This window comes from Ascaphus truei, chromosome 4 (genome assembly GCF_040206685.1).
Source record: "Ascaphus truei isolate aAscTru1 chromosome 4, aAscTru1.hap1, whole genome shotgun sequence".
NCBI classification, from domain to species: Eukaryota; Metazoa; Chordata; class Amphibia; order Anura; family Ascaphidae; genus Ascaphus; species Ascaphus truei.
In genome coordinates this window covers 226,880,522-226,907,952 of record NC_134486.1, presented here as the reverse complement: position 1 = coordinate 226,907,952, position 27,431 = coordinate 226,880,522, and the positions used below count along the sequence as shown (strand labels likewise).

General features: G+C 44.1%; 1 protein-coding gene across 2 annotated transcripts in view; it reads left to right on the top strand.

Moving 5' to 3' along the window:
- The window catches only part of TFB1M (transcription factor B1, mitochondrial), a 64,891-nt gene that overhangs the window by 5,661 nt on the left and 31,799 nt on the right, over window positions 1-27,431 (top strand). The window contains exons 2-5 of one of the 2 annotated variants that reach the window (XM_075596957.1): window positions 6,414-6,542; window positions 7,831-7,966; window positions 11,983-12,134; window positions 21,144-21,252. In XM_075596957.1, coding sequence (XP_075453072.1) covers window positions 7,834-7,966; window positions 11,983-12,134; window positions 21,144-21,252 — 394 coding nt within the window. In that variant the 5' untranslated portion in view covers window positions 6,414-6,542; window positions 7,831-7,833. The remainder of the gene's footprint in view (window positions 1-6,413; window positions 6,543-7,830; window positions 7,967-11,982; window positions 12,135-21,143; window positions 21,253-27,431) is intronic. The other variant, XM_075596956.1, reaches the window with a different exon arrangement.

The following is a 27,431-nucleotide window of genomic DNA, read 5'->3' as shown; positions in this document are numbered from 1 at the left end:
CCACACCTGTGGCTACATTCAAAAATAGGTTGCCCACCCCTGCTCCAGAGGAACGAGTGCAGGAACGCAGCATGCATGTGTGGCAATCTAGCCAGGGTCTGGTGTTAGGGCGAGAACAGCAGAGAGAAAGCGGGACATGTAGATCAAGAGATGAGGTTAGGGCAGAGTTGTAGTTCCTGACCAGGTTGTCATGGTCTGGAACAGAGCTGAGAGAGGAGAGGGAGGAGCGTAAAATTGAATAAAAAGCTGGTAGGGTAATAGAGCATAGGTCTCTGCAAGAATGAGGTGGAGAAGTGAGAGAGAGAGAAAATGAGATGATGGTCAGAGAGGAAAGGGTAAAATGGAGAAATCAGACAGAGAAAAGGTTTTAGTGAAAACCAGGTCTAGGTAGTGGCCATCTTTGTGGGTGCTGGCTGCAGTCCACTTTTGAACGCTGAAAGAAGAGGTTAGAGAGAGAAAGCGGAAGCCAAAGAGGGAGAGGGGTCATCAATATGGCAGTTAAAGTACCCAAGGAGAAGAACAGGGGAGTCAGAGGAGAGAAAGGAGAGCCAGGATTCAAAGTGAGAGAAAGACAGAAGGGGGATGAGTAGAGGTAGGTGAACAATAGATGACCGCCACATGGACAGGTAGAGGAGAGAAAAGCGGGACAGTGTGATCCTCAAAGGAGGGAAAAGAGAGGAAAGTATAGGAAGGGTTTGGTAACGGCAGATGGAGGAGAGGAGGAGCCCTAGTCCTCCACCCCTGACATCGGGGCACGAAGTGTGGGAGAAAGGGCAGCTTCAGTGCAGAGTCAGGCTGAGTGAGCCAAGTCTCAGTTATAGCAGAGAGTGAGAGAAAAATAAATCATGCACAGAGAGGAACATGTTGGAAAGGAGCTAGAATTCCAAAGGGCACAGGAAAAAGGAGAGAGGAGGGAGTTTGACAGGGGATGGGTATGAGGTTAGAGGGGTTGACACCAGAAGGAGTAGAGATTGCAGGTGGGAGTCAAGGATGAGAGCATGTAGACATAAGGCAGGGACCAGCTTGGAAGAGATATCCCAAGAAGCAAGGAGGAGAAGCATGGAAAGAAAGAGAATGTGTAAGGAGGATTTGTAGGGTTGTGTTTTAGTGCCAGGGGTATAGCTGTGTAGTGTCAGAGGGCGCAGGTTGGAAAGGAGTTCATGTGAATTGAGAAGTGGCAAAGGAAGGAGAGATGGAGATATATGAATAGAGTTAGAGACATAAGGAGGCTGGTAGAAAGAAACGTATTTGGAAAAGAAGTGAGGTCACAACAAATATAAATACAGCAGGGCCCCGCTTCTCGGTGCTCCGATACGGCGGCACCGAGAAGGGGGCCGCCGTGTTGGATCGTAAAACGCTCATGCGCAGAACGGGCGGGTGTGCCCGGCGCGCATGCACAGACCGTAGTTTTCGCGCGCAGACCGTAGGTCGCGCATGCACAGAACGCCGAAAATGCCGGTTTGCGCATGCATAGAACTGAAAATCGCCGGATCCACTTTCCGGCGATTTTCACTATACGGCGGGTCCCTGGAACGGAACCCGCCGTATACCCGGGGCCCTCCTGTAGTAGCGGCAGCAATAGTTTAGTGCAGAGATGTGCGGTCTGGAATAGAAAAGTTCCTCCTTTCCAGCGCTGTTCAAATTCAGTATTCAGGGCCAGTAGGTGTTCTGTTGTCCTCTTGTTCCGAACTTCACACTGCTTGCACTTAAAAAGGGCCACTTTAAAGATGGGCTGCTCCCTTGCAGAATATATAAATATTAGATCTAGATATATAAACTCTTACATACTGTACATGCCCTCAGATACATTCATACATACCCCCACCCCTCCCTAACTGACTCAGACACATGCAGTACACTCATTGAGAGACACTGAGGCACATACAGTTGTGTGAAAAAGAAAGTACACCCTCTTTGAATTCTATGGTTTTACATATCAGGGCATAACAACAATCATCTGTTCCTTAGCAGGTCTTAAAATTAGCTAAATACAACCTCAGATGAACAACAACACATGACATATTACACTGTCATGATTTATTTAACAAAAATTAAGCCAAAATGGAGAAGCCATGTGTGAAAAACTAAGTATACCTTATGATTCAATAGCTTGTAGAACCACCTTTAGCAGCAATAACTTAAAGTAATCGTTTTCTGTATGACTTTCTCAGTCTCTCACATTGTTGTGGAGGAATTTTGGCCCACTCTTCTTTACAACGTTGCTTCAGTTCATTGAGGTTTGTGGGCATTTGTTTATGCACGGCTCTCTTAAGGTCCAGCCACAGCATTTCAATCGGGTTGAGGTCTGGACTTTGACTGGGCCATTGCAACACCTTGATTCTTTTGTTTTTAAGCCATTCTGTTGTAGATTGGCTTGTGTGCTTGGGATTATTGTCCTGTTGCATGACCCAGTTTCGGCCAAGCTTTAGCTGTCGAACAGATGGCTTCACATTTGACTCTAGAATACTTTGGTATACAGAGGAGTTCATGGTCGACTCAATGACTGCAATGTACCCAGGTCCTGTGGCTGCAAAACAAGCCCAAATCATCACCCCTCCACCACCGTGCTTGACAGTTGGTAAGAGGTGTTTGTGCTGATATGATGTGTTCGGTTTTCGCCAAACGTGGCGCTGTGCATTATGGCCAAACATCTCCACTTTGGTCTCGTCTGTCCAAAGGACATTGTTCCAGAAGTCTTGTGGTTTGTTCAGATGCAACTTTGCAAACCTAAGCTATGCTGCCATGTTCTTTTTAGAGAGAAGAGGCTTTCTCCTGGCAACCCTTCTAAACAAACCATATTTGTTCAGTCTTTTTCTAATACTACTGCCATGAACTTTAACATGCTAACTGAGGCCTGTAGAGTCTAAGATGTAACTCTTGGGTATTTTGCAATTTCTCTGAGCATTGAACGGTCTGATCTTGGGGTAAATTTGCTGGAATGTCCACTCCTGGGAAGATTGGCAATTGTCTTGGATGTTTTCTACTTTTGAATAATCTTTCTCACTGTAGAAAGATGGACTTTTTGTTTGGAAATGGCCTTATAACCCTTCCCAGATTGATGGTCAGCGACAATTGCTTCTCTAAGATCATTGCTGATGTATTTCCACCTGAATGCTCCAGACCAGCAAACTGCTAAAACTTCGGCTTTTATAGAGGTGGTCACACTTGCTTATGATCAATTAATCAAGGGCATTTGATTAGCAGCACATGTCTGCTACTTAGCATCTTAATTCCTATGGAAGCAGTAAGGGTGTACCTAGTTTTTCACACATAGCTTGTACATAGTAACTATAAACTCTACATATGCACACTGACTAATGCTTGTAACATGAAATGCATCTGATCAGGGGACAGCAGCAATCTAACTTTGTAAGACTTTATATTGTCTGTTCACTGACATCAAAACCATGACTTCCTAAAATTGCTAAGTAGACGTTTGAAAGCTTCATAGCATGGGTTCTATGTTCATAAAGCGTCGTTTTCTTTCTTCTTCTCCTTCTCTATTATGTACTTCCTTCCATGGTGTCCCTCACAGTAACCCCTGTAAATTGTAGTTAACCTTGTGTCTTTACTTTATAATTATCAATCAGTCAAATCAGTGTGAAGATCAGCGTCTAACACTAGGTCGATTCCTTCCCCTAAGCATCTTTTTACAGTTGCTTTGATAGAAACATTAAATAAAGAGGCATATTTGTATAATCCTTTATAATACCTCCAACAATTTATCATCAGCCTCCGTCAACGAATTCTGTGAAAAGACATACTGTAAGCTTTCTTGGGTTAATACGTACAGGAGCTCACAAAATGTTTCGGCATTCTATCATTCAAGCAGTGTTCAGGATTCCACATTGCTTACTTTTGTATGATATTCTGCAATGTGATTCTGTCTGCTGCTCTGCTTCTAAAGCCGATAGATGTAAGGGGTTATTCATGAAACTATGATAGATCAGTGTCGCACAGAAAGTCCCATTGAAGCAATAAGAGGTTTCTGTGCAACAGTGCCCTGGTCAGTACAATCACAGTTTAATGACCCCCTGATGTTGCTGGTGAAGTGACCATGCATGTGACCATGCACACAGGTTCTTCTTGTATGTCTTCTTCTTGTGCTCTGGAACTGTTAATGACACTGGACTCTTTTAGTGAATTGAAGTAAGTGGAGGGAAAATGTTGTTAATTAGGGCATCATGCATTTCACCTATTAGGAAACAAAAGAACAGTACAAAACGCACATGGTGAAGTAAGTGAAAATGAAATTTATCATTAAAAAGTAATTAATCTGCGTACATCAGATAAGTAGGGTAAAAGCATGTACTGTGATTAACACAGAGGTTACCAATCGGCAAGTAGAGGTGATGGTAGCGAAGAATCAACACAGCTCTTCTAGTAATAGCTCCTCTTGACCCTGGCACCAAAGATCCACGTCTGGATAGGCGCCTCCTCAGTCGGGAATAAGAGTCCTCATAGTGGTTGATACAGAAAGTCAATGCACAATTGCAGCACACTGCAGGACTCCGGCGACGGTCAGGCACACACGGCACCAGTCGATGACGTCACTGACAATCGCGCGATCTCCTTCACGGAGCGTCGCGTATCAGAGCTTATTGCCGGTGGCAGTGCACACGAAAACCTCACCAGAGGACTACAGGCTAGAATGGATCGACAACAGGGTGATAGTCCTACGCGTTTCGTAGCAACACAGCTACTTCCACAGGGATTGACTTCCCTGAGGAAGTAGCTGTGTTGCTACGAAACGCGTAGGACTATCACCCTGTTGTCGATCCATTCTAGCCTGTAGTCCTCTGGTGAGGTTTTCGTGTGCACTGCCACCGGCAATAAGCTCTGATACGCGACGCTCCGTGGAGGAGATCGCGCGATTGTCAGTGACGTCATCGACTGGTGCCGTGTGTGCCTGACCGTCGCGGAGTCCTGCAGTGTGCTGCAATTGTGCATTGACTTTCTGTATCAACCACTACGAGGACTCTTATTCCCGACTGAGGAGGCGCCTATCTAGACGTGGATCTTTGGTGCCAGGGTCAAGAGGAGCCATTACTAGATGAGCTGTGTTGATTCTTCGCTACCATCACCTCTACTTGCCGATTGGTAACCTCTGTGTTAATCACAGTACATGCTTTTACCCTACTTATCTGATGTACGCAGATTAATTACTTTTTAATGATAAATTTCATTTTTACTTACTTCACCATGTGCGTTTTGCGCTGTTCTTTTGTTTCCTGTTTCTCTTGTGTTTAGAGTGTGAGCCACTCTGATTTGCTTCAGCTGCAGACTCCTGCTCTAGTTGTTTAATACGGTTTTGTATTTTACTTATAACTCACTGTTTGTGTATTGTTTGGTATATGGGTATACACCCTTGATTGACACCAGTCACTTATATGTGCTATGTCACCATTTTTATACATTAGTTGCGCACTTTAAATCGGCCATTTTTATTTCACCTAATAGTTTGCCAGCTAAGGGGTGATTATTTAGTTGAGAAAAATGATGACAAAACTCTAAAATACATTGCACAGATGTAGTAGCCCCATTAACCTTTACAGTGTGGGTGTCATCTGCAGGACCCCCGGTACTTCCACTTCATGTGATAGCTGCTGGTGCTCGGATGCTTGAAATGGAAGTTGAGGGGGTTTCACATCCATTTGAATCAGGTTGGGCTCTCCTGGTATGTCATAAGGGCACTGAATGTAACATTCCCCCTGCCATGTAATGCCATGGCTTTCCCCAGGAGCAGGGAGAAAAGCCAGAGACGGCAGTACTTAAGTAATAATCCCCTCAGAATAGGGCATTACTGGCCAATAATGCCTTGGCTGGGTTAAAGTTCCTCGGCTTCGCCTCGGGCCTTCACCTCTTCCTGCCACGGCATTATTGGCCAGTAATGCCCTTTTCTTCATGGATTATTACTTAATTCCGATCTCTCTGACTTTGTGGGCAATCGCCTCTTTCTCTATATCACAAAAGTCTGAACTCTTGGAGAGAGCATAGACATGTTTCATTACCTCCACACACTATATTTAAAGCAATCTATGCTGTTCAACAAATATCTTGCTTAGTCTTAATATATGCCTTCAATGTTTTACTATATTTTATGTTACCCTCTGCAGTCTGCAGACACCTCCCCTGTATTTTATTTAAAATAAGCTTGCTTTGTACCAAATTCAGACCATGCCTCATTGAAATCATTGTCATTTTTTTCTTTTTTCTATGGTCTTTACCACTACTCCCACACTCATAAATATCATGTAACTCGGGCAACATCTCTACTTCTGTTATGCCTTTGCTCAGAGCTATTTCACTGCTGCGGCAGTTGTTAACAATTGTTTTGTATGTAAGCAAGAAATGTAAAGTGTCTCCTGTCTTGTAAGTTCCCTTCCCATCAAATGTCAATAACCTCTTTCCAGCTTCAAGTCTGAAAATCAGCCATTTACAAAAAAATAAAAATATTGAATATTACTTGAAACCATTTCAATACCCATGAATTTGATATGTTCACAATAACATTGATGAACACCCTGAAAATGAGTTAGTAGGTGAGTACGTGGTTTGGCTTGTTCTGTTATTTTTGAAATATTTGTAATTAAGTAATAATCCCCTCAGAACAGGGCATTACTGGCCAATAATGCCCTGGCTGGAAGAGAAGGCCCGAGGCGAAGCCGAGGGACTTGAACCCAGCCACGGCATTATTGGCCAGTAATGCCCTGTTCTGAGGGGATTATTACTTAATTATTCATTTATAAATTATACAATATAATAAAAATGAAATAATCATTTATAAATCATTATTTAAATTTGGAATTATATCATACAGGAATAGAACCCAGGATCTTTCATCTGCTATTTATAGCATAATAAAGCATTTAATTGAATGTTTAAAAAAAAAAAAATGACTGCACACGACAGAGAGGAGAGCACGTTGGCTCCTATGAAGTGAGGAGAGAGATCTAGATACCGGTAAGGTCCTAGCGCGGCAAAATGGAGGTTTAAAAAAAAAAAAAAAAAAAAATGCCTGCCGCTGACATTTTAACGTGATCCCGGTTATAACGCGGTCTAGGGGTTGTGGACCAAAAGGAACGGGGTTCAGCTGTATTTTGAACCCTGACGGGGAACCCTGTAAACATATCGCACTACCTACACCAAATCTACTTTTTTCCAGGACCAGTATGGCTACTAGAACTTTAAACCACAGAAAATGCAATAAAAAAAGTGTGCATCACAAGTTTCACCATGTAGTCAGTCTCTTGATGCAGCAATCCCACCAAAAGACTGTATGAGTTTAACTTGTGTAATGTGTTTGCCCTCTGAGAAAATCCTGCTCTTAAAAAACAAACAAAAAATAAATATATATATATATATATATATATATATATATATATATATATATATATATATATATATATATATATATACACACACACACAGTATATATATATATATAGTATATATATATATATATATATATATATATATATATATATATATATATATATATATATATATATATACACACAGTGGTCGACAAATCACCAAAAAATCTACTCGCCAAACAAAAAAAAATCTACTCGCCACCTAGTACCACACGTGTGCTGCTTAGGCCAATAGGAGCTCTCCACGATGTTAAATCCACTCGCCCGGGGCGTGCAAATGTATAGGTTTGTCGAACACTGTATATATATATATATATATATATATATATATATATATATATATATATATATATATATATATATATATATATATATAAAAACTAATTCTTTGTGTGTTAAAAAAACATGATGTTCTGAATGTATTAAGTTGATATCCTTGTACACATTGTTTCAGACGATGACTGCTTCAGGAAAGCTGACCACAATTCGTATGCCTCCCTTGCCAACAATTGGGGAGATTATCAAACTTTTCAATCTCAGAGCAATGAAGCAGCTTTCTCAGAATTTTCTACTAGACTTGAAACTTACAGGTTGGTGCTTTCAAGTTTTTTTTTTTTCTTCTTCTTTTTTTTTAAATGTAAAATATTTCAAATGTCACACGTGATGGGAGGCTAGCAGTGCAAGACGCAGAGGAGGAAGTAAAATAATAAATATAATTAAAGCGGCAATCCCCTCCAGAAGCCTATTAGAGTTTAACTCCTATAGTAGGTAAGTAAGGTCACCTAAAATAATGCAAACAGACTACTTAATTATTTTTTTGAAGTGAAACTTCCTTAGTGGCACCTCATTCGTGATGGGGCAAAAAAGAATTGTGGAGACAGAAATGAAACGGATGTGACGTCAGTGCTGGCAGTTGAGGCCGGGCTGTGTTCTGGCTCAGCCCGACCCCAACACTGACATCACACCCGCTCCACAAATCAGATGCGGCGGCGGCGGCGATAGCCGCCGGCGCCGCTCCTAATCACCCCCCCCCCCCGAGCCCCACACCCCCCACACACCGTGACATATGCGGCGGCGATAGCCGCCGCTCCTAACTGCCGCTGCCATGCCGCGCAGCCTCTCTCCTCCCTACCTCCGCTTTCCTGCTGACATGCGGCAGCGGCGGCAGCCCTCAAAATTTAATTGGCAGCCGGTGATTCGCTGTCACGTAAGGTGTGTTAAGGGGTATTTAATTCCCCTCATCCGGCACGGGCTCTGTGGTGCTGCCCGCCGTGGAGTACGCTGCTCCGTGGTGGGATAGCTGAGGCTGAGGCTCCACCCCCTGCCCTGTCACTCCTGCTTTGGTAACGGGACCACGTGTCGCCGGGGGGGCTGGGAGTCCGCAGCTCCGTGTCCAAAGATCAGCCTGTGGTAGTGGGAGTCGGGAGGAGGGGGGTAGTGGGAGTCGGGAGGAGGGGGGTAACGGGACCACGTGTCGCCGGGGGGGGGGGGCTGGGAGTCCGCAGCTCCGTGTCCGCATTCACACAACACAGAGAGAGAGACACACACTGACCAGCTCCTGGGACCAGGCCCGCTCTCTGTCCCAGCCAAGCGCTCTGCCGGGTTGGAGACTCAGACAGAGCCCCCCTGCGCATGCCATTCCTCCACCGCCGTAACGGCCGCCGCTGCCCGCGCCCGCTGACATGCGCGGTAGTCATGGCGATGCTCACAGGCGGCTCGGAGTCCTCCTTGCGCTGCCGGGTGAATGAGGACGGCTTTCCCCCCCTCCTCCTCCCCCGCTCAACATACTCACCGCCGTCACAGCTAACGAGTGCCGAGATCCTGCACTGGTGCGGCTGCGCCGAACTGCTGCTGCTCTCCGCGGGGGCCCACCAAGTTAAGGAGTTCTCCAGCTTCGAGGCTGGCGCTGCCAACCAGTCGAAGGCTGTGTTCGTGGTGAGCTGCGGGGGTGAGTGGATGGGGTGTACTTCACGGCTGAGGTGATGTGGGCGCCGCTGCTGCTGGTCCCGATCTCCCCACACATATTCCTGGCCCCGGCCTTCTCCTCTCTCTTCCCGCTGCTACCTGGCGGAGACCTGCAGGCTATCAACTGCAGCTGGCCGGACAAGAAGAGGATCCCGGGGTTGAGGACGTGGAGCTGCCCTCCTTGCCCCCCGAGCTACAGCTTCACATCCGGAGCCTGGTTTCAGGACTCAACCACCTGATGGAGGGTATCGGGGTGAGAGAGGAGTGCTTCTCGCCTCCTGCTCCAGTAACGCGGGAAGCGGGGGGATTTGAGCGTGCCGCTTCCCACGCAGCACTGCCGGAGGGGGGGGGGGGGGCTCTTAAGCACAGGGGGGGGGGTGAGAGAGAGTCAGGAGACTCTGCCAGAGCCCCTGCGGTCCGCAGCTCGGGGGGGGGGGGGAGAGAGAGTCAGGAGACTCAGCCAGAGCCCCCGTGGGTCCGCAGCTCGGGGGGGGGGGGGGAGAGAGAGTCAGGAGACTCAGCCAGAGCCCCCGTGGGTCAGCAGCTCGGGGGGGGGGGGAGAGAGTCAGGAGACTCAGCCAGAGCCCCCGTGGTTCCGCAGCTCGGGGGGGGGGGGTCTTGGGAGGGGAGTCAGGAGAGAGGGGGAAGGACAAAGAAATAGAGACACACACACACAGTGCCTGACACACATACACACACACAGTGCCTGACACACATACACACACACACACACTGACTGACACACATACACACACACACACTGACTGACACACATAAACACACACACTGACTGACACACATAAACACACACACACACACACACACACACACACACACACATAAACACACACCCACACACACACACACTGACTGACTGACTGACACACACACACACACTGACTGACTGACTCACACACACACACACACTGACTGACACACACACACACACTGACTGACACACACACTGACTGACACACACACACTGACTGACACACATACACTGACTGACACACACACACACACACACTGACTAACACACACACACACTCACACACACTGACTGACACACACACACACTGACTGACACACACAAACTGGCTGACACACACACACTGGCTGACTGACATACACACACACACACACTGACTGACACACATACACTGGCTGACACACATACACACACACACACACACACACACACTGACTGACACACATACACACACACACACACACACACACACACACGCTGACTGACACACATACACACACACACACTGACTGACACACACACACACACACTGACTGACACACTGACACACAGACACACATACACACACATACACACACACTGACACACATACACACACACACTGACACACTGACTGACATACACACACACTGACACACTGACTGACATACACACACACACATACATACATACACACACACTGACTGACACACACACATACACACACACTGACACACACACACGCACGCACACTGACTGACACACACACATACACACACACTGACTGACACACACACGCACGCACACTGACTGACTGACACACACGCATGAACACACATACACACACTGACTGACACACATATACACACACTGACTGACACACATATACACACACTGACTGACACACATACACACACACTGACTGACACACATACACACACACACTGACTGACACACACACACACACACACACACACACACACTGACTGACACACATACTGACTGACACACGCACACGCAGTTACACGAGGAATTCACACTTATTGCAAATACAGGGGATGTATGCCAAGCACGCACGTTCTAAGTCCAAATTTATTTGTGTTTTGTCAATGAAATTGTATTTTGATTTTTAATTAAAACATCACAAATACAATTTCTGTGACAAAAGTCAAAGAAGTTTCACTTACTATGCGCGTGCACAGCACACACAGCTTTTTTTTTAGGTTACGGTTGATCAGCATTTAGAAAATGCATATCCTTCAAAAACTTCCCATAGTAATTCAAAGAAAACAAGAAAAATATCCAGTAATTCATGAGGGTCTGTAAATAGTCCTAAGTATTAGCTTACTTTGGTATAGAAAAAAAGCACGGCACCATTACATCAAAGCGAAATAAAGTGTAATAAACAGATATTTGTACATGTTATTCTGTATTTGACACAGTAAATATATTTGTTTAAGACACTTTACTTTACTCTGATATTGTGGCGCTCTGCTGTGTTTTTCTCTGTTGACTACTTTACAAACAAAGAACAAAACAAAAATATACATTTAACAGTAGATTTGAGTTATCACCAAAATACATTCTATACAGATTGTAAAACCCCATCCAAACAATTTGTTTACCATCTTGAAAGATTAATACATGGTTTAAGAATACTATGCAGTATTTGACTAAATATTTTTAAAAAATGAACCTATTAAACTTGCCACTGTCCTTGGTTCACGTTTGCCCTAACAGGAATTGCCCCATTAAACTATGTGTATCTACATTGGTACATTATTTTCTACTTGTGCTTGAGAGTGACCACAAGCTTCTGGTAAGACTTTCCTCTGTGTATCTAAATCGTGTGTGCACCACGTTTGCAACATTGTAAAAATGCTTGTTTTACAGATAAAATAGTAAGAAAAGCTGGCAATTTAAATAATGCCTATGTGTGTGAAGTGGGTCCCGGGCCGGGAGGAATCACAAGATCCATTCTTAATGCTGGCGTCACAGATCTTCTTGTGGTGGAAAAAGACACTCGGTTTATTCCTGGACTAAAGGTATCTGTCTTCTTTCTTTCTGATAACATCTGTTATAGGTTTAGCCCCGGCTGTGCTGAAAAAACTGTGTAATGCGGCAGGCATAAGCGTATAGAGGTCCATGTTAAAATGGATTAGGCTGCGGCCATAGTGCGTGCGCGACAGAGCTCAAATAAGTGCGCGCCTGTCGCTTGAGCAATCGGTGGCCTCCGTTGAAACGCGTGACAGAGAGGCTTGGCCGTGACATCACCAAGCTGAACAAATTAGGTGCGCCCTCATTGGTTCAACGGCTCACGTAATGCAGCCATCGTGGGAAAATTAAAATGGATTTGTCTCCTTAGAATCCCGTCACGCTTCCGCCTGCGCAGTATGGCCAGACTGGTGCACATAATGAATTTGTTCGTGCGCGGTCGTGTGCACTGTGGCCAAGGCCTTAGAAGTAAAGAGAAAAATAGCGGATCGATATATTTTAACAGATGTTTGGCTTACTCATATGCAAATCCTATGATAATGAGAAGTTTACCTAACTACAGAGACCACTGTTCATTTTAATAATGCTACGATATTTAAGATCTTCCAAATGCTGGTGTTTCCTACATCCATACCCTGATTATCGGTGTGTTATTGAAGTGAAACTTCTTTGCTGGCACCTACAGCGTTTTGATGGGAAAATTCTCTTGTGTGTGAAACCCTTCTTTATTTTACCTCAGATTATATGCCTTATCACTGAGGTGGGAGCCTGAGTCCTACGGGTTACTGTTTCATTCTTATAGTGTGTGTTACATGGTGTGTGAGACTGTAGTGACTAGACACAACACAGGGGTAATGAATTATAACAAGCTTTATATACTCATATAGCTATAATTTGTGGTGTTACATATCTCGTATAAATCAGTACGGTGACTCTTAATCTCAGAAACACTCCATACACATATATACTTAAACAAACTATACCAACAGTTCCCTCTCTCTTAGGGGTCCTGCATGGACTCCCTGTGCAGGATGGGCCTGCACACCCTCACTCCCTCAGCTCCCTTTCCAACTGTCACCAACTGTCATTCCACTGGCTAAGCACAGTGACATGGTCCAGTGGAATGTAATTCTTAAAGGGGCCATGTTCTGTGCTGATAGCAGACACGGGGTTACATGTGGTAACGTAAAACCATGATGGAAGTGATGGATGCTGCTGTTGGTCGCGCACGCGGATCACACGGAGGTTGTGGGCAGTGCATGAGCAGAAGAGGAGGTTGTAAACTGTGCCAGGCACGCCTCGCAAGCGCAGTAACCCATATTGATTTTCCCATCTGCATGCGCAGTAATGGTGCAGCCAGTGCCGTGCGCAGGCCTTCCCAGCACCACGCGCAGCAACGCACGCATGTGCAGGACCCCAGAAGTAGGCCGCAACATCAATTATCAGCTGTGTGGACCCCTTTCTATGCCTGGCCCACACCGAACTCTCTGCTGCACAGATGGGCCCCCTCCCTTGTCAGCAGTAAGATCACCGGCACAACCCTTCCCAATGAATACAGTCAGTCACACACCCACACACACAGTCAACCAACCAGGGCAGTCACCCACCCAGGGCAGTCTCCCACCCACCCAGGTCAGTCTTGTCAAGGGGTCACTCACCCACCCAGGTCAGACAGTCAAGGTCAGACTGCCAAACACCCACCCACCCAGGTCAGACTGCCACCCACCAAGGTCAGACTGTCACCCACCCAAAGGTCCAACCCACCCACCCAGGTCAGACTGCCACCCACCAAGGTCAGACTGCCACCCAACAAAAGGTCCAACCCACCCACCCAAGTCAGACAGTCAAGGGTCAGACAGTCACCCACCCACCCAGGTCACACAGTCACCCACCCACCCAGGTCACACCGTCAACCACCCACCCACCCAGGTCACCCACCCACCCAGGTCACACAGTCACCCACCCACCCAGGTCACACAGTCACCCACCCAGGTCACACAGTCGGGGTCACACAGTCACCCACCCAGGTCACAGTCAAGGGTCACACAGTCAAGGGTCACACAGTCAAGGGTCACGCAGTCACCCACCCACCCACTCATGCAGTCACCCACCCACTCACGCAGTCAACTCACGCAGTCACCCACCCACCCAGGTCACGCAGTCACCCACCCACCCAGGTCACGCAGTCACCCACCCAGGTCACGCTGTCACCCACCCACCCAGGTCACGCAGTCAGACCCAGGTCACGCAGTCAAGGTCACGCAGTCACCGACCCACCCACCCAGGTCACGCAGTCACCGACCCACCCACCCAGGTCACGCAGTCAAGGTCACGCAGTCACCCACCCACCCAGGTCACGCAGTCACCCACCCACCCAGGTCACGCAGTCATGGTCACGCAGTCACCCAGGTCACGCAGTCACCCACCCAGTCAACCAAGTCTGTTTTTACGACATTGTGGAAAATATTTGACTTGAGATCCCAAGAAGGAGATTACATGAAGAGCTTCAATATGTGTAGTGTATGCTCTGTTGTACATACTACTTAAAGCAGGAACCCCCCTCAAAATCAAGATTTTTTTTTTTTAACCTTCCTGTATATGAACCAGCTGAACTACTGCCTTCAGAATGCTTTAGCTAGTACAGTACCTGCACGTTACTGAATTTGGACGCTGCAGTGTCATCTCATCATGATGTGACTTTCTATTGTCCACCAGAATGAGGCCGACCCTAGTGGCTGTTCTCCTGGGCAAGAACTTGTATGAGGGAATTTCAAAATGAAATATCTCAGGAACCGGTGGTTTCACATTGCTTGTTTAACAGGCACAATAAGCATGTACACCAATAATTATTTTTTTCATGCATTTGAAGTACAGGAAGAAAAGGTGATTTAACAAGCTCTGAGGGAGCTAACACTGGTACATAAGCCAAAATTCCAAAGTTTGTCAGTTCTTGCACAGCAATGTTTGTCTTCCATCAGCATGGGGGGGGAGAAGGGGTTAGAAAATTAGAATGCTTAACACAAAATGGCCAACAGGTTAGGCTCGTTCCGGCGTCCAATAGAATACTGCAACAACGGGAGGGGGCGTATTGACTCTTTACTAGTGACCCCTTGGACAGTATTGCTGCTTTAACAGAAGGCAAATATTTTGTGACACTCGATTCTAAGAAGATTTCTCCTCATTTTTGATTCTGTAAAGACATTGAGATGTGGCTCCACATGATTAAGGAAGTGGGTTTCTGGAAGATATTTAAAGATATATTTAAAGATATGGAATTAATATCACATAGTGACACTCAGTTACATGCATTACAAAGAGAATAAAAGAAATGTTAAAAAAGATAAAACAATCAGGGCTCTGATTCACACTTTGCAAGCAGAATGCTTGCAGGTTTTAAGTGTGTAATATACAGCTCACACAGCAAGACAAGACTATGAATAGAAAAGTAAATGTGCAATGGAAAAGTAAATTACAATGGTAGATTAGTTACAATTATCTTTGTTTTAAACTAAATTAGAATAATTTTCTTTGCTGGTCTATGCATTTTTTTCTTAAGTGTTATGTTTCATCCAAAGATTCCATTACAAATCTTCTTTTCAGTGGGTTAGAACTTTTGAAAGTTACAGGGTTTTTTTGTTAACAAAAAACTGTTTTGCAAATGTCTGATTAACCCAAACATCCCCAGATTGTTTATTGGTTTCCCCTTTAATGCCTTCTGCTAATTGTGTGATGTTACATAGTAGTTGAAAAAAGATGTACGTCCATCAAGTTCAACCCATGCTAAAATTTAGCCAACAGATACTTTATCCTATATATATATACTTCCTTCTTGATCCAGAAGAAGGCAAACAAAAAACCCCAGTGTCATATTATCCATTGAAATCTCATAAGGGGAAAAATAAATTCCTTCCTGACTCCAAGAATTGGCAATCGGATTAATCCCTGGATCAACATTCTTCCCATGTTTACTTATTTGGTATATCCCTGTATAACTTTCCTTTCTAAAAAGATGTCCAACCTTTTTTTGAACAAATCTATTGTATCTGCCATCACAGTCTCCATGGGTAATGAATTCCACATTTAACTGCCCTTACTGTAAAGAACCCTTTCCTTTGTTGCTGGTGTAATCTCTTTTCCTCCATCCTTAAGGGATTCCCCGAGTCCTTTGTAATGCCCTTGGGATGAATAGTTCTTTTGAAAGCTCCCTGTAGTGTCCCCGAATATATTTGTAAATAGTTATCATATCCCCTCTTAGACGCCTCTTTTCTAATGTGAATAAATCTAATTTAGCTAGCCTCTCCTCATAAAATAGATTGTCCATCTCCTTTATTAATTTGGTGGCTCTTCTCTGCACTCTCTCTAGTTCCATAATGTCTTTTCTTAGGATTGGTGCCCAAAAGTGTACTCCATACTCAAGGTGTGGTCTTACTAATGCTTTGTAAAGGGACATAATAAAGTTTACTTCCCTTCCATCCATTGCCCGTTTAATGCAAGATAAGATCTTGTTTGCCTTTGCAGCTCCTGTATGATTTTGGGCACTATTGCTAAGCCTGTTGCCTACAAGCACTCCTAAATCCTTCCCCATCAACGATTCCTCCAATTTATCCCCATTTAATTTGTAAGTCGCCTGTTTTATTCTTGCTTCCCAAATGCATAATTTTACATTTATCTGTATTAAACCTCTTCTGCCATTTACCTGCCCAAGTTTCCAGTCTCTCCAAGTCCTTCTGGAGAGATATTACATCCTGCTCTGATTCTACTACCTTACAATTTAGTATCATCAGCAAAGATGGAGACTTTGCTCTCGATGCCAACCTCAAGGCCATTAATAAACAAGTTAAAAAGCAGGGGTCCTAGTATTGATCCATGAGGTACTCCACGGCCTTATCCCAGCCTGAAAAAGTTCAGTTTATGACCACCCTCTGTTGTCTGTCCTTCAACCAGGTTTCAATTCAGGTGCATATATTTTTACTGAGTTCCCTATTTGCCTTATTTTGTACACCAACCTCTTGTGTGGAACCGTATCAAAAGCCTTTGCAAAATCTAAGTAGACCACATCAACTGCATTACCCTAGTCTAAATTCCTAATTACCTCCTCAAATAAACAAATAAGGTTAGTTTGGCATGATCTATCCTTCATAAATCCATGCTGACTTACTAATAATTTTGTTTTCCATTAGGTATTCCTGAATATTATCCTGTATTAAACCTTCAAGTATTTTCCTCACTATTGAAGTCAGGCTTACAGGTCTGTAATTTCCCGGTTGTGATCTAGCTCCTTTTTTAAATATCGGCACCACATCTGCTTTACGTCAATTTTTTGGTACTGAGCCATGGAAAGGGAGTCCCTGAATATTAAATGTAATGGTTTGGCTATTAGTGAACTTAACTCCTTGAGAACTCTTGGATGTATGCCCTCGGGGCCAGGTGCCTTGTTTACTTTAATTTTATCAAGCTGCCTATGAACTTCTTCCTCAGTTAACTAATTGTTCATTAATATGGGAGGTTGTGGCTTCCTCCTGCGGCACTACTATTGACATTGATTCTTCCCTGGTAAACACAGAGGTAATTAATTTGTTAAAAACCTCTGCTTTTTCCTTTTCTCCAATAATCTGCCTGCCCATCTCGCACTGAAAGGGTCCTATATTTTCTTTTCTCATTTTTTTTGTTATTAAGTTACTTAAAGAACGTTTTAGGGTTGATCTTACTTACTATTGTAATCCTTTTTTCATTATCCATTTTTGCTAATTTGATTGCCCTTTTGCAATGTTTGTTACAGTCCTTATAATTCTGATACGATTCCTCCGTCCCTTCTGACTTAAAATATCTAAACGCGCGCCTCTTCTTTTCCATTTTCTCCCTACCTGTTTATTTAGCCACATTGGTTTTTACTTATTTCTTTTATTCTTATTACCCAATGATATACACAGATACGTGTGCTTTTCTAACAATGTTTTAAAGACTGCCCATTTATCTTCTACATTTTCCCCTGCAAAACATAATCCCGATGTATAGTTTGTAGATTAGTCCTCAATTTATTAAAATCTGCCTTTCTAAAGTTTATGGTTTTTGGCCATAGTCTAAAGTTTATGGTCATTGGTTTATGGCCCAAGTAATCTGTTTTTTGATTATTTATTTCAAATGAGACCATGTTATGATCACTGTTACCCAAATGTTCCAGGACTTGAATATTTGCTATTACTTCTACATTATTGGATTTGGCAATATCAAACATTGCCCCTCTTCTGGTTGGTTCCTCAATAATTTGGGTCATATAATTGTCTTTAAGCACCTCAAAAAACCTGTTTCCTTTTGTTGTAATGTTAATCTCATTGCCCCAGTCTATGTCTGGATAATTAAAATCCCACATTATGCAAACATGACCTAGTTTTGACGCCTTTTCCATTTGCAAAAGTATTTTCGCTTCCTCAATCTCACAGATATTTGGTGGTTTATAGCATATCCCTACAAACATTTGCTTTGTACTTTTACCTCCACTACTAATTTCTATCCACATCGTCTCTACATTTTCATCATTCCCTTCATAAACATTTTCCCTTATAATAGGTATTTGCTCGATCCTTCTGAAAAAGGGAATAACCTTCTAAATTAACTGCCCAGTCATGAGTTTCATCCCACCATGTTTCAGAAATGCTTATGATATCATAATGCTCCCTTGCAGCCATTAATTCAAGCGCCCCCGTTTTATGTTGGGCTTCTGGCATTAGGCCGCGCTTATCGCGCTGGTGACGCGACCGATGACCTCACCTGTCGCCGTTGCCATTATTGAAAGTTATAATTTGTTTTGTAGCGACGTCGCTGGCGACAAGTTCGTTATCTGTTTCATTCCCCTCTATCCTAGTTTAAAATCTCCAACCTTTTTAGCATTCTCCCCTCTAGCACAGAAGATCCCTCTTCATTGAGGTGCAATCAGTCCCTAGAATAAAGATGGCACCTCTCAGAAATGGAGTCTCTGTGCTCTAAAAAACCCAAAACCCTCCTTCCTACACCACTTTTTTAGCCATGCATTAACCTCCCTAATCTCTGACTGTCTCCCTGCGGTAGTGAATGGCACTGGTAGTATTTCAGAAAATACCACCTTGGAGGTCCTTGGTGCGTTTGGCCTAGATCCCTGAAATAATTTTTTAGGACCCTCCATCTGTCTCTAACTTTGTCATTGGTGCCAACATGTACGAAGACCGCCGGGTCAATCCCTGCCCCTCCCAACAATCTGTCTACCCGATCCACAATGTGCTGAACCAGAGCACCCGGGAGGCAACAAACTGTTCGGTTCATGCGGTCACGGCAACAGATTTCCCTATCTACCTTCCTAATAATGGAGTCCCCTACCACCACAATCTTTCTTTTGTATCTGAGCATCCTGAGTCCCCTTTGTGCTGGAGGAACTATTCCTCTGACTGCTAGAGGAATCAGTTTCCCCCAGCCTTGTCATTTCTGCCCTGACACTCCCAATATCTTCACTCAGCATGGCAAATCTATTGGGGTGGGTCAGCTCAGAACTGCTTCCTCTTGCCCCTGCTTCCCCTTCTAACTGTTACCCAGCTACCTACCTGCTCCTCGCTAACAGCGCCACCATTTGCACCACTAATCGAAGCAAGGGCCTGTTCAGTGAGCAATAAACTCCTTTCAAGATTGTCAATGTCCCTCAATATTGCAAGTTTCTTCTTCAGATCAGCAATCTCTGACTCTAAAGAGACCACCCGCTCACACTTCTCACAGCGGTATGCTCCTTGGAACAGCTGCTCCAAGTTCACATACATGTGGCAAGATGTGCATTGAGTGGCATCTTCAGTCCTGCTCATTGTAGAAACAATGAAGTTTATAAGTACTAACAATAAACTGTACTTCAATATACTATACCTTGTTTAACTCCTTCCTTGTTTAAACTGCTTCTAGATTTAATTGCACACTTAATACAACCAGCACTTGAAATCAACCAGCTAAACAGATCAGCACTCGCAAGCGAGTGAGTTTTTGGTTACTCCTTTGAATCTGTCTTCCTCATAAATAATAATGTATAGTATAGTACAGGGGTTCGCAAACTTTCTTTGTGCGCCCCCCTTATCTTTTCTCCAGCATTTTACGATGTCATGTGACCCCGCGGCGTCATTTGATGCTGCGTTGCCATTTGATATGTCACCAGAAGCCGCCGGAGACAAGGTAAGGGACTTACACAGGCCTCGCGCACTCCCATGGCATTTAATTTAAATGTTGTAGGGAAGAACGTGGGGCCGCTGTAAGCACCGCGCACCCAGTTTGCGCACCTATGGTATAGTATATGTTATATGTGTACCAGGCTTGTTTTTTCCCTCTGGTGGGGTATGTTGTAACATTCTGCACTAACACTCTCACAGATACCTATGGAAACTCTGATATTCTGTGTTATAATAATTGTGTAATCTAGGGGGGGAAATGACACATACTACAATTTGGCCATGGCAGAAAAGTAGAGAATCTTAAAGTATTTGCTATAGTTTGTAATGAAAAACGAAGTGGCGATGATTTCTGGATAACATCCAAAAACTGTCACATTTAATGAAGGACCATAATGTTCTCTTCATGTAATTCTTTTTTTCTAATCAATAAATGTTCAACACTAATAGAGTACAGTATGTAGCACTTAAAACTAATCTCTCTCATGACGAGTTTACAATGTATTTGAACAATTCAGCCACAAAAAAAAAAAAAAAAAAAAACAAGACCATATGCTTTTTTTCTTGTTGATAGCCCAATGTTCTAGCTCCTGCCTACAAATATAACTCTAATTTTTAGACTCTTGATAGGACACAGCTCAGGTCAAGATACTGTACATGGTTAGAAGATCCACTAAATATGACATGCTGCGGTCCTTTGCAAAAGAGCTTGCAGACGATCCTAGCTGAACCTAGCTGTTTATGTCTCTTCTCTTTGTATCCATTTTCTTATGTTTAAAATTAGCCGTATGAATTGTAAAGAGCACCACAGTGTACACAAATTCAAGCAATAGAAATGTGTGGCTACAAACTTTCTTCTAACTCTATCTATTTCCTGTTCAAAAGATGTTGACTGAAGCATCGATGGGAAAAGTGCGAATTGTTCATGGTGATATTCTCACTTACAGAATGGAGAGAGCCTTTCCTAAGCATTTGCAGAAGCAGTGGGAAGATGGTAAGTGCCGGATTTCATGGTGAATGTCCTTCCTTCTGGAGTCCATTGTAAATAGAAACACAGAAAACAGATTTTTAAGCACTTCAGCACCTTTGAATCAGAATTGTCATGTACCAAATTTGTTGCTCCAGATTCTTACATTGGGCACACATTTTTAATCAAGAATATAAAAAGCACTCACGCATGCGCAGAAGCGGCCAGCGCCGCCTGCACACAAGCAGCCAGCACCGCCTGCACACAAGCAGCCAGCACCGCCTGCACACAAGCAGCCAGCACCGCATGCGCACAAGCAGCCAGCACCGCATGCGCACAAGCAGCCAGCACCGCATGCGCACAAGCAGCCAGCACCGCCTGCACACAAGCAGCCAGCACCGCATGCGCACAAGCAGCCAGTGCCGCATGCGCACAAGTGGAAGGCACCGCGTTTCTCCTCCCATGTGTCCTTCAGTTTCTCATTATCATCATCCTCCTCCTCACCATCATCACCACCAGAGCCATAGGAACAGCAACATTACTTCCCTCTGTAGTGGCCTGTCCTCGTCTCTACTCAACTGCCCTCATTTGTACATTCCTACTACTCAACTGGCACAATATTGGAGGCAGGTGCAGCAGCAAGAATGCAACCAGTGCCACCATGCTGAGGCACTTTCATCTGTGTGTGCATTGCCTCACTTTCTGGCTTAAACAACGATGAGATTGAGGGATACACCCCAACCAGTGTATGCAGCTCCTACCCCTCCTCAGCAAACAAACTGAAGGTGCTGAGTTTAGGGAAAAGGTTACTGAGGGGCCCCTATGCCACAGTCTATCTGCCTCTCAATTATCTTCTCTCATCTCCTTACACTCCTCCTCTGCTTTTTCTCTCCCCCCTCCTCTTCACCATAGTAACAAAACAATAAAGTAACAAACAATGTAAAAGAAAGACGGGGTGTGTGCCGAGCACATGTACTCTAAGTGAAACTTCTTTGTCTTTTTTGTCACTGAAATTGAATGAATTTGAGAGTATAATTACAATCAAAAACATCAAAATACAATTTCAGTGACAAAACACAAAAGTTTCAATCAGAACGTGCGTGCTCGGCACACACACCCTTTTTTGTTTTTGTTTTGAGTGCTGGGACCCCACACAATTCCACTGATTATCCAATGATGTCTCAATGCAACACAGATACAATGCAACACACACAATGCAACAGCAACACACATGCACAATGGAACACACACAATTTAACAGCAACACAGTGCAACACACACAATGCAACAGGCGCGCGCGCGCACAATGCAAAACACGCACAATGCAACAGGCACACGCGCGCACAATGCAGCAGGCACGCGCGCAAAATGCAGCAGGCACGCGCGCACAGTGCAGCAGGCACGCGCGCACAGTGCAGCAGGCACGCGCGCACAGTGCAGCAGGCACGCGCGCACAGTGCAGCAGGCACGCGCGCACAGTGCAGCAGGCACGCGCGCACAGTGCAGCAGGCACGCGCGCACAGTGCAGCAGGCACGCGCGCACAGTGCAGCAGGCACGCGCGCACAGTGCAGCAGGCACGCGCGCACAGTGCAGCAGGCACGCGCGCACAATGCAGCAGGCACGCGCGCACAATGCAGCAGACACGCGCGCACAATGCAGCAGGCACCCACGCACACGCACAATGCAACAGGCACACGCACAATGCAACAGGCACACGCACAATGCAACAGGCACACGCACACGCACAATGCAACAGGCACACGCACAATGCAACAGGCAGACAGAACATACCATAGTGTGATCTGTTGTATGTTAGCAAATAGAACAAATAGATGAATAAAACTCACTTACATAAATCGTAAGAATACAAGTGTGTAGTACTATAGATGTGATCAGTTTCTCTGATCACTGCTGCCATGTACCGTACTCTGGATACCCGTGGCTCTCTGGCTGCAGAACTTCCGGTCTTCCGTTAACTCTACTTCCTGGTCATGAAACGCAATCAGATGTTAGAACTCATGAAGCTCCCTCGCGGGCAAAAGTAGAGTTAACGGAAGACCGGAAGTTCTGCAGCCAGAGAGCCACGGGTATCCAGAGTCCGGTACATGGCAGCAGTGATCAAAGAAACTGATCACATCTATAGTACTGCACACCTATATTCTTACGATTTATTTAAGTGAGTTTTATTCATCTATTTGTTTTATTTGCTAATATACAACAGATCACACTATGGTATGTTCTGTCTTTTTTATTGGGATCTGAAAACTTCACACCACCGCACCTGCAACCTGATCTGAGTTGACTGACTGACATCTGGTCAAGCGTTAACCTACCAATATTTGTATTGTATTGTATGTCTTTATTTATATAGCGCCATTAATGTACATAGCGCTTCACAGTAGTAATACATGTAGTAATCAAATAAATAACAGATAATATAAATAACAGATCATGGGAATAAGTGCTTTAGACATAAAAGTAACATTAAGGAAGAGGAGTCCCTGCCCCGATGAGCTTACAGTCTAATTGGTAGGTAGGGAGAACGTACAGAGACAGTAGGAGGGAGTTCTGGTAAGTGCGTCTGCAGGGGGCCAAGCTTTATGTATCATGTGTTCAGAATATCCACAGTGCTATTCATATGCTTCTTTAAGCAAGTGTGTCTTAAGGTGGGTCTTAAAGGTGGATAGAGAGGGTGCTAGTCGGGTACTGAGTGGAAGGGCATTCCAGAGGTGTGGGGCAGTCAGTGAAAGGGCTTTAGATTCAAAGGGGGTAGAAAGAAGACATCCTTGAGAAGAACGCAATAAACTTTTATTTAAATAGACACTACTTTAATTTATCGTACCAAATGTGAGTGCACATCTCATAGATCATTTTTCATATCTCACCCACATTGCAGACCATCTGCACTATTTAATGTTTTCTATTTTTCATAATATGGTTGTATCTGCGCTCCCCAAACTTCATCTACCCATAGTCCACTGAAAAGGATCTTGAACCAGCCTCTACAAGGGTTTTGAGCTGCATTTATACAGATGCAGCCACTAGTACTAGAACACTTGTACCTGGGAAGTTCTGGGAGATTCTGGGGCATTCTCACAGTAAATGCCTCAACTTTGCCTCATCATTGCCTCAACATTTCTGTGAGATTCTTAATGGGCCATCGGATTAACACAGCAGGGGTCCCTGCAGTCCCATTCAAACTGAATGGGACTGCAGGGACCCCTGCTGTGTTAATCCGATGGCCCATTAAGAATCTCACAGAAATGTTGAGGCATTTACTATCACTAATACTAAAATTAATTACTACTTGTATCACTTATTTTGAGCACTATTAATATTGTTATACATAATCACAGAATCACTATAATTATTCACATTACACTTCCAAGTTGAGCGCCTTTTACACATTTGTTTTTGCACACACACAATGCAACGCACACACACCATGCAACACGCACAATGCAACACCCACCCAGACAATTAAACAGATACACGCACACACACACACACACACAAACACAGACAATGCAACAGCAACACACAATGCAACACCTACACACACACAGAATCTAGAGTCAATCAGCACTACTACTACATATATGAGCAAAAAGAGTGGTGCATGCAGGTATAAGGGTCTCCATAAACCCTAGACAGATACGAAATAAGAAAGTACATGCAGCACTCTAATAACTCTGTGACACTAATAGTCGTCAAACACAAAGCAATTTAATGTAAAGAGAGCAAACAAGTCTCATAAACAAAGAATATTGCACAGGGAACTATCAAGATGCAGCTACTCAAACAAATATTCCCCCAGAGAAGGGTAAACCCAGGAGGCAGGGGGACAAGGAAGACAAATACACTGATCTACACACTACAAATATCACAAAGTGCAAAAAAGGTTCTTCACACTGCCAAAAAAGGCAACAACGCAAAAAAGGAACACAATCCAATAATCAAGGGGGGTGGCTACGTCCTGGGCACTTGGCCCTTCTTGGCCTGTTACCACATAAGTGGTACTTCCCTTCAGGATGAAAAAAGGAGTCCTGAAGCTACAATGCAACCTGTGAGTACTTTATTTGTAGGAAGGTGATGTAGAAAAGATCTAAAGATCATCTTATCTGCTGCTCTGCAACTCATCACACCATCCAGCATGCAACACGATGCAACACACAATGCAAAACACACTTAGCTTGCTGGTAGTCTGAGGCGACCAGGCACCGGCTCTCCCCAGCTCCTGCGGGCCTCTCTACAGCTGCGTGCCTGCTTCTCCCACGCCGGGTCTCTCTCCCGCCGTTTGTGCCGGAAGCTGGCCTGGCCGGAAGTCCGGGTCGGCTTCCAGCGCGCAGTGGCGAAAGAGATGGAGAAGAGAGACAGGAGGCCCGCAAAATCTGGGGAGAGCTGAGGCCCGGTAGCCCAATTTATAGTGTCATCTGGCCGGGCCCCCCGCAGCCACTGGTCCCGGGACAACTGTCCCCAGCTCTCTTCCGTCCTCTCTCACTCATGTTGGTGGCCCTATCTATTGTATCTGCCATCACAATCTCCATGGGTAATGAAGTTTACATTTTAACTGCCCTTACTGTAAATTTGTTGCTGGTGAAATCTCCTTTCGTCCAAACTTAAGGGATGATCCAGTGTCGTTTGTACTGCCCTTGGGATGAATAGTTATTTTGAAAGTTCCTTATGTTGACTGTTATGTACGGCACACCTGTGAGCTCGTGACCTGCATACGGGACAAGGGTTAATATACAGGTCGCTAGATGTCCCACTTTTCACCTCACAAAGGTCCCTCAAATTAGTTATATCTCCCCTAAATCTGTCCCCATATACCACCTGTCACGAACAGCACACTTGGGAGCATGTGACTTAGATACGCAACCAGGGTTAATACACAAGGCTACTCTAGCCAACTCACCTTTTGCCTGCGCAAGGTACCTTCAATTAGTTCATATTAACCCCTTGCTCAATTACAATCATATCTATACACTGCCACCACCTGAGAAATGCAAATAAAAGATGTAAAATTAATAAATCTGCCAGGGTCTCAGGTCCCTGTTTATGATTAAAAAAAAAAAAACATGCACTTAACACACACACACACACACACAACTCTGTTGTAGCAAAATGTGTCCAAAAATGTAAATACTCTCTCCAGACCGTGCAAAAGTTCATTCAGAGCCCAAAGCATCACTTATTAAATGTTTTAATGTATAGAAAAATACAGTGCTTAGATTGCAGAAAAATTAGTACAAGAACATACAATTACATTAATGCAGGACAGTTTCTTAAAATAAAAGGATAAAGCATAAAACAGAAATCGCTATACACTATGTTACAATACAGTATGTCATAGGTTTACCCCCAGAGAGGTCACTGCTGCAGAATATGGAACTTCACTTGATTGGTCCAAACACATCTCTGTTGAAATCTGATTTTCATAATCTTTGTTAAGACTTATGTTGCCTCAATGGGTAAAAAAGAATACGTAAATCCACCCCTGTCGTAAATTAGCACAGACCCATGACAAGTCTGGACCAGTCATAAACCCAATATATTGTATTTTTAAACCCAAATTGTACCTTCACTAACCTCCAAAGCACCTCATGGATTAAAATACATAATATCTCATGAGATTATCATGATATTGACCCTGAATATACAGTATTTGTATATACTGAAGTTATCATACCCCCTATTTTCTAATGTAAACAAATCTAATTTAGCTAGCCTTTCATCATAAATCAGATTTTTCCATCCCCTTTAATCATTTGGTGGCTCTTCTCTGTATTTTTTTGTAGTTCCATAATGTCTTTTTTAATGGAGTGGTGCCCAAACCTGTGCTCCATATTCATAGTGTGGTCTTACTAAGGATTTATGCTACTGCCTGACATTGAGCAATATTAAGCCTGCTGTCTACCAATAATGCAAAATCCTTCTCCATCAAGGATTGACCTAATTTTGTCCCATTTAATTTGAACATTATGTAATTCTTTCCTAGCTCCTCATATTGTAATTATCTAAGAAAGAATAAAATGACAAGCTGACACATGTGGCGCAAAGTCTTTGATATATGATGCAAAGAGGAGCAAAATAATGCAATATGCCCCAATTTCACTCTAAAATTTCCATAGTACACTTCCCCTGGGGAATTCACTTTTCCCCTGCAACCTGTGAGATGTCGAATAGTGTTCCACTATCTAGATCA